We start from the raw sequence: 13,101 nt of genomic DNA, 5'->3' as shown, positions 1-13,101 counted from the left end.
CTGACCATATCATCAGCAGAGGCCATCAGTATAATGGATGGGAATGGGAGTTTGAGGGGGGTGGGGAGGTGGGTGGGGGGACAAAGGCATGAAAGAGAATGAGAGAGATAAGACGAGAGGAGAGAAGAAAAAAATACTTCAGCTCACAATGAAAAAAAAGAACCATTAAGCCTCGGCTCAGTAGCACTTCATTTCCAGTAAAAGCACATGAGAGGAGCCCATTTCACTATGATATTGCTCCATTTTTAAAAATCTGTGTGACACTGATTGTTTTTGACATGCATAGTCCTGCTGAGCACATATTTAGTCTGTCATATAAACACACTGTACATACAAAAATCCCAAATGCAATATGATGTTTACTGGTTGCCATCTATCGGTATTTTTGTGACATTTAGAGCTGTTCTAGCTCTGCTATAAGCTTTTTGAAAACCTAATGCTATCGCTTTAATTTACACATTTGATAGAAAGCACATTACAGCTAATATTTTTAAATAAATCAAAGAAAAACAATCTGACAGATAAATACTGACACCTTGTTGGTGCCAAATTTATTGTGGAAATGTAAAAACGGAACGATGTTACACTGTAGAAATTACCAGATCGTGAAAAACAACACTTGACAATGAAATAGGCCAAAAGAATTATTTTCCTAATGAAACAAACAGATTAACCCATCATTTCATTCTATATGTAGGTACTTGTGTTTACATACTAAGAAAATGACAACCAAGTTTAAAATGAATCTTGTTTTGATGTGATCAAAGCGGTAAAGAAAAACGACACAGTCGTACACTCGTGTCTTTGATGCAGCTATGGCGGCACAAGGCAGCAAGTTACAAAAATCAAGACATACATGACCTGCAGAAATGGCAACTAGCCAATCTGTTGTCAACTTTCTCATTAGCAAAGCTCTGCATAGCAGGTGTAAAATGGCCCTGACACTTTACTCAGCTCAGCTGGATGTTGTGTTGGTGCCATTTCGAACAGGCCAACAGGAACGTTGCAGAGTGCCCTCTGGTGTGCAGACTATCTAATGTCATCACTCACAACATGGTTGAACGGTATTTCTCCCACATCTTCTTTACTTTTCAATTTTTCATTTATCAGCCCTACAAATAACAATACTGATATTGGTTTTAGCAAATATCGGCCAACATGTCAGCCTAGCTCTAATGTTGTGGTCGGAATTAAAGTGTGATTTTTATCATCCATACAACAGTGATGCTAATTATTGAGAACAAAAACAGGCAGATTACTCCCTTTACGGCAGTGTTTATTCTAAATCTATTTGCTCTGGACAGAGTTGTGATCCTATATCATTGCACCAATTCTTCTAAATTCTTTTAGAGCAGACTAAGGCGTATAATTAAAGCATTACCTGTGATAGTGTATGGGTAATAGTTCCAAGCCTTCTCTGTGACATAGAAGATCTTGGGGACCACTGCTCTGGCCCAACTGGGGAGCTTGCTGTCAAAGATAGACGAGTGAATAGGTTAGTAAAGTTAAGAAGAAGAAGAAAGAGAACAGCTTAAACAAATAGTTTGTGTACAGCATGGTAGTTTCCTCTTAAAGTTTCTCCACTCTTCTTCTTTAGGCTATTATCTGCAACAGGCAACAAGAAGCATCCAGCTGTGTGGAGTCATAATGGAGGCTATACAGGGCAGCCATGATGGTCCCTTGGGGAAGTTGATTACACCCTGTACCCTGCGGGGGAGTTTCACCAGCGTTCTTTGTGATAGATATAGAAAAGGGCATGGAAGGCAAATAAAGGAAATACAGGGGGAGGGCTATTACTCAGCACAAATAGATTCTAAATGCTGACAGCCAAGTAGCCGAGCACCTCATTGGATGTCTAATCAAAAAAAAAAGAAGAAGAAAAAAAAAGATTGCTGTGGAAAGGGAACATCAGGGCTTTGGTGAGCTGGAAGGAAATTGCCATGTCAGAAATCTGAGAAATACACAAATTTACCAGTGAAAACCAGTGAATAGGGAAGATTGACTTTTGAGACTTTGACATTTGGAACAGTAAGTCCTGATTGCCAATAGACGCCGAGAGAAAAGAAGGGTTGCAGACAGTCATTACTGAGTGCCATCAGAAAAAAATTCACTACAGCCCAAATCACATTTAGTCCAGATTTCTGCTCCCTGAAAAGCAGACAATCAAAGCGCAGCAAATAGCAGCATAATTGGACTCAAAGTCATCATTAAGTTGTACCTTTCAGAAAAATTCTCTCTTAACCACTGATTATTTAACTCTCACATCTCCAACTTCTTCTCTTTTTCTTTTTCTATGTCTGCTAGATGTAAGTGAATATGGAAATTGAGCTGGTTTGTCACTAAAGCCATTTTACACAAGAACTTTGGATAATTTCAGAAGAATAAGATCAGGATATTTTAAAAGTTGTCCTTTTTCACACTGGGCATGCTCTGCTACTGGAGATACTCTGTTTTAGGAGAGGGAGCTGCCTAGATAGAGACAGCAGGAGGCAGGACACATGACGCCCACTCACCTGCAGGCAGGCAGAGCACTAAAATATTAGTGTTTGCAGAATGCAACATTATGCATACATTTTACAAAAGGTGCAGGCAGGTTAAAGCAACTGACTAATGTCCCGTGTGACTGTGCTGGACATTTGAGTTCTCACGTGCACCTCTATTAGATAAGTCCAATCAATGCTCAGGGCTGCAGTGTGTATCTGCAAATGGCTTAAGACTCTGTATAAACTATGGGAACATGAGGCAGACAGTTTCCTTCAGTCCCCTTCTAATAACCTGTCAAACAGCCAAGGGAATGTCCAGACACAGCAGACTAGCCACATGTCCTCACACTGCCTTATTTGCAAGCCACACATACACACAGACACACAGACACACACACACGCACAGAATGCAGCTATAACATACTAACAGGTGGTTTGTGGGTGGAGGGATGCAGGCTCCGCTCGGTGTCCGACAGCGACTGCTCAAATTATCCATCATTTACACTGACCTCATCTCTCTGTGCACACACTATCACACTCGGCTAAACGCACACCACACTCTGCCCTCCTCTTCACTGAGTTTGTCAGTGACACTTTATATTTCCCAAAGGCCCACTTACTTGTCACTTCAGAGCACAAAAACTTCCACCTCAGTCTTCTTTGGTATTCTTCGCATGGATCGCTTTTTATCTCACAGTCTGACTTTTGGCGGTGAGCAGCTCAATCTTGTCTCACAGAATCTATCTTACCAGAATAAGACTATATGAAATAATAATAATAGAAAGTAACATTATTGCTTTACCTGCACAACAATTCAGTAAATTTTAATGGATTAATGGATAGACACATTTAGACATCGAGTTTATGTAATAGATTGTTCCAGTTTAATCTCTTCAAATACTGCATTGTTAGTGCCTTTTGGAGCTTTTTCATGATTATAATCAGGGCTTAAGCGGACCGGAAGGATCTGTAACAGTGAAAAACTGTTTCACAGAATCACATCCAGTCTTGTAGAAAAGTAAGTACAATTGCCCCAAGGTCATGTATTTTCCCTGGTCATACTATCCTCTATACATTGTATTGTAGTGTGTTTATATTCTAGTTCATTGCTGTTTTTCCTGCCTCTGTGTGTTTCCATGTGTAGTCTGTCTTATTGCTGTGTTTGTATTCCTTTCTGTCTCGCCAGTCATGCCCATGTGTCTGTCTGGTCTCAGTGTTCTGTTCTCTGGTTTCCTGGTTTGTCCAGTCAAGTTCCAGACCGTTCTAACGTGTTGCAAGTTCCTACATGGTTTCTGTTTTATTTTGACAGTCCCTCTTCTTCTGTGCGTGATGTTCGGTTTATCTTCCCCTGTCTTGTCAGCCAGATTCTATTCAGCTGTGTTCCCCAGGTGTCTCCACTTAGTCCTAATCCCCTACTGGTAAATACTGTCTGCCTCTGTTCTTTGTTTGGTCCTCCTACATGGTGTGTAAATCTTTAGCTGCCAGGTTGTTCCTGTTCAGCTCACTTACTGTTTTTGGTTTTTGTTTAATTTGCCTTTTTGTCAGCAATAAAATAAATCTGTGATTTTGAGTTATGTCAGTCTACTGAGTCCTGCATCTGGGTCCACGTTCTTTTTGTCACACACCTGTTCACATGACACAATCAGCTAAACCTGTCTTACAGCAGGAAAATACTCCCAAGCAAAGCAGAAAATCTACAACAGAATAGTTGAAAAAAGAAAAAGACCCAAGGTACTGCAATGGCCCAGTTAAAGTCCAGACCTTAACTGGACTAAAATGCTATGTGTGAAATGCAAGACTTTAAGAGAGTTGGGCATATAAAATCTCTATGACGCTAAATGAACTGAAGGAATGATGTGAAGAGGAGAGGACCAAATTCCCTACATGATGATGTAAGAGACTGATTAAGTCTCTAAAGTTATTGCTTACTGAAAGTGGTTTAAAAAGCTACTGAACCATAGGGTTTACTTAAGTTTCACAGGACTCCATAGACTTCTGTGAAAATGTTTTTTTCGCCACCTATCAGATTTCCCAAACTACAAATCTGATAGAAAGACTCATGAATGAGTTCATTGTTCAAGTCATGTACAGTGGCTTGCAAAAGTATTCGGCCCCCTTGAACTTTTCTACATTTTGTCACATTACAGCCACAAACATGAATCAATTTTATTGGAATTCCACTTGAAAGACCAACACAAAGTTGCGTACACGTGAAACGAAAATCGTACATGATTCCAAACATTTTTCACAAATAAATAACTGAAAAGTGGGGTGTGCTTAATTATTCAGCCCCCTGAGTCAATACTTTGTAGAACCACCGTTTGCTGCAATTACAGCTGCCAGTCTTTTAGGGTATGTCTCTACCAGCTTTGCACATCTAGAGACTGACATCCTTGCCCATTCTTCTTTGCAAAACAGCTCCAGCTCAGTCAGATTAGATGGACAGCGTTTGTGAACAGCAGTTTTCAGATCTTGTCACAGATTCTCGATTGGATTTAGATCTGGACTTTGACTGGGCCGTTCTAACACATGGATATGTTTTGTTTTAAACCATTCCACTGTTGCCCTGGCTTTATGTTTAGGGTCGTTGTCCTGTTGGAAGGTGAACCTCCGCCCCAGTCTCAAGTCTTTTGCAGACTCCAAGAGGTTTTCTTCCAAGATTGCCCTGTATTTGGCTCCATCCATCTTCCCATCAGCTCTGACCAGCTTCCCTGTCCCTGCTGAAGAGAAGCACCCCCAGAGCCTGATGCTGCCACCACCATATTTGACAGTGGGGATGGTGTGTTCAGAGTGATGTGCAGCGTTAGTTTTCCGCCACACATAGCGTTTTGCATTTTGGCCAAAAAGTTCCATTTTGGTCTCATCTGACCAGAGCACCTTCTTCCACATGTTTGCTGTGTCCCCCACATGTTTGCTGTGTCCCCCACATGGCTTGTGGCAAACTGCAAACGGGACTTCTTATGGTTTTCTGTTAACAATGGCTTTCTTCTTGCCACTCTTCCATAAAGGCCAACTCTGTGCAGTGCACGACTAATAGTTGTCCTATGGACAGATTCCCCCACCTGAGCTGTAGATCATTTCTGATCAGCACTCTCCTTGTTGGGCCTGTGAGTTTAGGTGGACGGCCTTGTCTTGGTAGGTTTACAGTTGTGCCATACTCCTTCCATTTCTGAATGATTGCTTGAACAGTGCTCCGTGGGATGTTCAAGGCTTGGGAAATCTTTTTGTAGCCTAAGCCTGCTTTAAATTTCTCAATAACTTTATCCCTGACCTGTCTGGTGTGTTCGTTGGACTTCATGGTGTTGTTGCTCCCAGTATTCTCTTGGACAACCTCTGAGGCCGTCACAGAGCAGCTGTATTTGTACTGACATTAGATTACACACAGGTGCACTCTATTTAGTCATTAGCACTCATCAGGCAATGTCTATGGGCAACTGACTGCACTCAGACCAAAGGGGGCTGAATAATTACGCACACCCTACTTTGCATTTATTTATTTGTAAAAAATGTTTGGAATCATGTATGATTTTCGTTCCACTTCTCACGTGTTCACCACTTTGTATTGGTCTTTCACGTGGAATTCCAATAAAATTGATTCATGTTTGTGGCTGTAATGTGACAAAATGTGGAAAAGTTCAAGGGGGCCAAATACTTTTGCAAGTCACTGTAGCTGGCATTGCTTTTAGCTGAAAAAGCATTGAGAGGGCTTCTTTACAACCTCAACACACCCTTTGTCAGGCATTCATGATGCAGATTTTAATTTCAGCAGAGCAGATCATTAGAAATGTCACCAGTGGCTAATCGTGTGTTAACACGCTGAAAGAATGAGTTCAGTGACAGCTATGCAGAGGCAATAAGCGAGCTTGTCTTTAACTTGTCAAATCACGTAACAACTAAGCAGCAGCAGCTCAATACATGGAAACTGCTTCAATGCTGAGAATTATTATTGTCAGAGAAAGTGCTAGACAGTCAGAATAGCCTTTTATTGTCCAAGAGTGGGTACACATACAAGGAACTGGGCTCTATCTCTTTCTTCGCTCTACGCATTAACAGAATAGACAACACGGACAATAGCAACATGACACAGACAATAACTACATATATAGTGTATTTATATTTATTTGTAAAATGGTGCTGAGTGCAAAGCCTTTGGAAAAATCTATGGAATAAATACAGGATAGATCATTGGTTACTATATATACAGTATATAAGCTATATACTTTACATATATACATGGAATTTGACAGTATATATGTTAGTATATAGGTTTGTGCAAAGGTGTACAGATATGTGCAACAAAATAAGAGTATACACAGCATGCTGTGGTTCCTCAGTCGATATGTTGGATGTTTAAGTAACATAAAGCTAAAGTTAGAAGCCCTTATGAAAGTGATTTCGACGTTTGCTCAGTGGTTTATTGTCCAAATACTTTTTTATTTATTCATTTTTTCAAGCCCACTGTAGGTGGGAAATTACACTCACTTGTTAAGGTAGATCCGTTTCTCTGTGAACTGGCCCGATCCGTGCTCTGGGTCCTCATAAGGCTCATTCTGCACCACCTCCACACCTTCTCCACGTTCACTCTGTTCATGACTGTGTTTGCTGATCATATACAGCTGGCCGATCCGGTACTGAAAAACAAAGGAGGACCAAAAAGAAAAAGGAGACTTTATCAAATATAGGGAGGCAATTAACATTTTACACATCTGAATTAGCATGCTGATGTGGCCAAAGTTAACGGAAACAAAATCTTCTTGGCGAAAGTCCAGGAACTGACCAGATCGTCTGATTTTATGGAAGCCATAAAAATAAATGCGGGAGAGAAAATACCAGGATTACAGCACCTGCACGCTCCTGACACCTGGGGGCAGTCACCATAGCAAAAGAAAGCTGCTGGATTAGGAGCCGTCTGCAGCTCAGTGATAAAGGCCTCGTGTCAGGTCAGGACCAAGTGGCACAACAATAGTAACAGTGGCAACAGACAGTTACACGACCCCATCCCGTGGTCCCTTGTGACACATCAGTCAGCACGCACAATCCTTCACTCATCACTCACTGACCCACTTGGGCCTGTGACAGTGTCACTTTCGTCCACCTTGACAGACTGGGTGGGGGGGGGTTGTCACACGGCAACTATTTTCCATACATTTCGAAAACGACGAGCACAGGAGCGAGAATTTCTAACTGCTCATGGGACTATTTACGCGCTGGGGAAACTGATACTGCCCTGATGGTGACTTATGTCGCGCTGATGGAATGCCAAGGGCTCATGCAGGACTCTATACACACCCACAAACACACACACACACACACACACACACACACACACACACACACACACACACACACACACACACACACTGCTCCAACCAAGGATAGCTGTGTTAAGCTAATGGAAAATAGGATTGTCTGGGCTGTTGACTTGTGACTCTACATCCAGCCACATAAAGCAAGGAGTGGAGTGAAATGTGATAGTGTAGTGGAAAAAAAAAAACAGAGCTCATGTATACCAGTAAACTTCTTATATCACAATGCCAAATTTTTCCATCTGCTGACCATCAGAGGAGAGCAATGAGCTGTGACAGAGAATTCCCAGCTGAAATGTGGATGGCTGTGAGTTTCTGACAGCACAGCTGTTGGAGTCTGGCATAGTTTTTCCACTGCAATGACACAGTAACAGACCAGGCATAATAGATGGGGAACCTGTATTTAGTCGCACACAAACACACGAGCCTGCCCACATTTTGAGCTCTTCTTGCAGCTGATATGGTAATCAGCACATCAAAAGAGGCAAAGAATGAGCTGGTTCCAGTTTAAGAGATGTGAATATTTGTTGCTTCTTTTCATCATACGTGCTAGCTTATACTGCAGGATTTTGGATTGTTGCTAAGAGAAAAAAACAGGAGAGCTACTTGGACTTTGGATTTCATCAGACATTTGAGTTTTGGTGTCATGTTTTGCAGGACAAAGGGCATCAAGAGCAGGCAGAGTAACTGAAAATGAACCTTTTACTCAGATTGATGTCAAAGTCCAAAAAACAGATTCTCACCAGGAAACTAACTGAAAGCCAAAAGTCCAGAGCACTAAACGGGGAGCGCACACAAGCGTGCTATTGTAGACAAGGAGTAGACAGGCGTATACAGTGAGATTTTACAGATATGTGACCGCTTACCATGTGACATTAACTTGACAGCCACTTTGTACGGGACAATCATGGTGACAATTTAAGATCAAGTGAAAAAGGTCCTGTTTACACAGGTTTAGACACAGATCCTTGACCATCTGGCAACCGCTGGTCGTAAGGGAAAAATAAAAGCTCACCAACATGTTGTAAGTGGTTGCTGGAGATGGATGAAGATTACCAGGAAAACTAATGCTAAAGCTCCAGTTACACAGGCCTAGAGACCAGTTAATGACCCCCATTTCCCCCTAGAAACCCACAGAGATAGATAGATAGACTTTTATTATCATACAGTCTATACATCAACATTACAACAAAAATAAGTTGCCTGGGTCGGAATAGTGCAGTGTAACCTATAAGTATGTTGAAGTCCATATAGTGGATATGCAAAAATTTCAAGGATAACCTGTCCCTAGTGAAAAATGTGTATTCCACATGAATTCCCATGCGTATTTCACTCGCAGATTGCTGCAATTGCCTGTAGTTTTCATGGAAGCGACAGGCTTGTCCACAGAAACTGTCCAGCTATGCTGTCCAAGCTGTAGTGAAACTGTGAAAAAGTGCAACACAAACCATTTTACCTCCACAATTAAAATTGTGCCTTTGGCTGCAGCACTGAGGCACAACTTCTACTATGAATGCAAAGCTTCTCCTTTTCTGGAGAAATTTTTGTGTTGCATTTTTTTCCAGGAATTCAATATGTCCAGTTTCTCATTATGCCTCCTTTGTTTCCTCATCTGTGTTTGTCAATGTGTAATTTCCGGGTCCTAGTTACGGTCTGTTTATCCTCTTGTCTTCACCCGCTGTGCACTTTTCCGCTGACATCAAACAACTGTTTTTTTTAGATTTATTATCTTGACTCCTGCAACCTGTTTTTGGGTCCTCACGTTTAAGTAAGTCTGTCAAAATTTGTGCATAAAACAACTGGCACTGGTTAAAGCTGGCTGCTTCGAGTAATGTACACACAGAGAGTTAAGTTCTTCATGGAGCTTTTCCTTGTCTGTTATCTAATTGTTTCATCTGTACAGCCTGCTAGTGCTGAGCTCAGTGGAGCAGCCAGCAGCTGAAAGGACACATGTTTTCCCCATGATTTAAAAAGAGACCAAACACTTACATTTAGCAGTAATGTAACTGAATGTGTAAATAAGACATCATTAATGCAATATAACAGAATGCTGTGTGGTCTCTTTGTATTGTCTCAAATTCAATTAATGCAAGTTTAAACAACTGGATCAACAGATATATACTTATGTATACTGCAGAAGTCTTTACTCACTCCTCACTTCTTTATATTTTGCTTCTAAGCAGTCAGACTTTCCTGTAATTTTTGATTAAGTGGTCCTGTACAGTAGTTTTCCAGGCTTTCTGAAAAGGTTTTTCTTTGGACACTGGCTGCTTTTGGACTCATTTTAATTTAAAAACATGCCATCATATGCCGAACATATTTCATGACCAAATCAACCCATGATAACCAGTTTACAAAAGTGTGTTATTCATTTAAAATACAAAGAAAACCTGAGAGATTACTTTGTCCAGTCTATGACATGAAATCCAGAATTCCGACACTGAGGCAGCTAAAGAAGGATAAAGGAGATTGTTGTACATATCAAAATATTCCTGTTGTAGCTGAAACATGAGAGATGGTTGAAGAGCTGACATAAATCTCCACGCTGGATGAAAAACATCAAGGCAGAGTGCCCAATCAAGAGGACCTCTGAACATCCCTCCCATCATACTGATGTCTAGCAACAGTGTATTACCATTAAGCACCATGTTTTCTGTTTCCCTCTTTGACTAATTTGGGTTTGGACATGTTGTGTAAACAGCCCGGCCATTGTGCTCCCTGCCAGGCATTGTATCCGGCTCGCCGTCTGCTGGCTACCTGAAAGCTGCAGCTGATGAATGAGGGGCTGCTTTTCATTGTTGTCTTTGGAAATCTCGCTCTAATGACTAGAAGGGAGAAGTGGCCCTTGCCTTGGTTAGAGTGGCCATGAATAATTTCTTTTTATCTCTCTCTTTCTCCCTCTAGAGCCTCTGGGCAGGATCAATGACAGCAAAAATATGAGCTCTCTTCAGCTGAGGTATACTTTCTTTTCTCTCCTATTTACACCTCCTCCTGTCTCACTCCTCTTTACCTGGTCTCCACCTATACACTAAAATCCAACCTTTTACTTTCTGAACTCCTATTCTTGCTCACCTCCAAACTTTGCTCTTAGCTCATTACCTGGTAAAAGCCACGTAGAGTTCAGTCACCTTTGGCACTCAAGTAATGGAAACCTTGAAATTAAAGTAGTGGACCGTGATTGCTCATGGAGCTGCTCCTGGTGCTGGTGGCAAAATTTCTTTTTTTTTTTGGCCAGCGTGACCCAAGAAAATGGAACAAAATTACAGTAAAAGTGCAGGATGAATCGTGCCTTATTGTACATATCAAAAGAATAGAGTTGAGGAAGAAGAGGGCTGCAGTAGGCGGGAGAGATTAAAGAACTCTAAAGCAAAAATTTTTGAGCTTCTTTTTCCATAAGCTTTAGAAATGCTGATAGGTGGATTTTGCTACCTTTGGACAGAGCAAGGCTAACTGTTTCATCTTGTTTCCAGTCTTTGGCTGGCTGTCTGTGGTCATGCATTTAAAAGACAGAGTATATTCATTTAAAGATGAAAGCATTAAGCCTTTTACTGTGATCACACTCTGTGTGTGTCTCTCTCTGGTTTTTTGGCTCCCTGCTCTAACGCAACAGCAGGTGTTGGGGAACTGTGGTCATTGTGCTACAGTGTGCTACTGTAAGATAAGGACACACGCAGACACAATTACACTTACACACATGAGACAATACCGGGCACAGTGCTAAAATGTAATTAAAATTCAACCACTGACAGAGTAATTGCTGCTCACAGCGCTCAGTATTCTTGGATAACTGACTGCGCTCCTGTCGAGATAAATAGCTTTAATTTTTATATCCGTTTCTGGGTGTGCATGTGTGCATCTGGACACATGCCAAAGAAGTGGATTTGCTTTTTGTAAACTCATCTAAGCTGATCAATAAAGCCAGATTTTATATATTTATAGAAAATTATCCTTTCATTTCTTACAGCAATGATATGAAAAGCTTTAAACTCTTTACTTGTGAAATCCATCCATGTTGTTCTATCTCATCTGCACATATGGTGGATGAATTATTATAGCATCAGAGGGCACATGCAGATATAAACACCCTCTGTCAGCACACAAACACCGGCCAAGAAAAACATTTTCAAATGTACATGGAGATGTATTTAATGATTCTGGCAAACGCTGCTGCTAATTTATCAAACCCCGCCTAACAAATATATCCAGGCTTGGACCACAAATGCTTTCAGCGCTATGAATAAATAACAAGGCATTTTTAAAAACAACAGCTCTTCCCTGAGGTCACATCCTCGCCTCTTAATGGTCAGAAATGGTCACAAATCTGTGGCTGTCGGACGACTGCAGCACTTTTCGCTGTTAGTGACTCATTGCAACTGGTCACCCAGCGGTGGAGCGTGCAACAGCCTGCGTTCTCTGGAGCCATTTTTCATGGCGAAGTAACTGCACGGGCAATTGCCTTGCAGCCTGGCATGTTGCAGTCAGTCAGTCTACATTGTTGAGTAAAACTCGTCTGTGGTGAGCATCTTTGCATTAGGAGAGTGACTCACTTGATGACCACCTGGTTGTATTCTGGTTACATAAAAGCAAAATTGCCATGTGCCTATGTCATTGTGCAGTTAAACTGCTTTTTGTCCTATTTGTGGGGGAATTTCTGTTTCAGATCTGGAGGTTCTGGCTGTGCTGGAATGTCAGTAGTCATGCCTTTACCGTCATGGTACCTGGGTCTTGCATCCAGGGTTTTAAGTTTTGGGGATGTTTAAGGGTTTTTCTGGTTTTGTATCTTTGTTTTATGGTTCTGTATTGGTTATATTTATCTCTCTGTTATTTCTTCGTGTTTACGTGCCTTGTTTCTTATTTCTTTATGTCTGGTACAAGCTCCTTTAGTGTTCTGGTTTCATTCCTTTCGCTGTGTTTGTAAATCCTTAGGTTAACCCTTTCTTAGGTTAACATTCTTTCCCCTCAGTCTTGTCTCAGTATTTTGTCTGTCTCTGTGTCAAGCTCATGTCTTAGTCCTTGTCTCACTGTTAGGTAGTTCCTGTTTTATTTTGATGACCTATTTTCTCTTGTGCTTTGCATATATACTTCTCCTGTCTCATAGTTTCAGCTGTTTTCCCACTTGTTATCCTGTACGTGTTGTTGCATTCTCCATCACGGTTGTGATGGTTTTTCTCCTAGAAGATCTGGTTTTATTGTTTATTTATTTGCAGTGAAGATGGCAGCTGACTGTAAGTGTTCGTTGACCATATCCTTATCATTAAAAGGCAACAAGTTCATTGCACACGGTTTCAATAATTTTGATCATGCTGCGGCCT

General features: G+C 41.2%; 1 protein-coding gene across 1 annotated transcript in view; it reads right to left on the bottom strand.

The window, feature by feature from the left end:
• The window catches only part of pitpnc1a (phosphatidylinositol transfer protein cytoplasmic 1a), a 51,632-nt gene that overhangs the window by 11,906 nt on the left and 26,625 nt on the right, over nt 1-13,101 (bottom strand). The window contains exons 2-3 of the mRNA XM_084926146.1: nt 6,966-7,114; nt 1,382-1,470 (exon numbers count right to left, since the gene is read on the bottom strand). Of these exons, the coding sequence (XP_084782272.1) occupies nt 1,382-1,470; nt 6,966-7,114 (238 nt within the window). The remainder of the gene's footprint in view (nt 1-1,381; nt 1,471-6,965; nt 7,115-13,101) is intronic.

This window comes from Perissodus microlepis, chromosome 4 (assembly GCF_051167445.1).
Source record: "Perissodus microlepis isolate ML-2025 ecotype Zambia chromosome 4, ASM5116744v1, whole genome shotgun sequence".
Classification (NCBI taxonomy): domain Eukaryota; kingdom Metazoa; phylum Chordata; class Actinopteri; order Cichliformes; family Cichlidae; genus Perissodus; species Perissodus microlepis.
The sequence above is the reverse complement of the archived record's forward strand: the minus strand, read 5'-3'. Positions and strand labels throughout refer to the sequence as shown.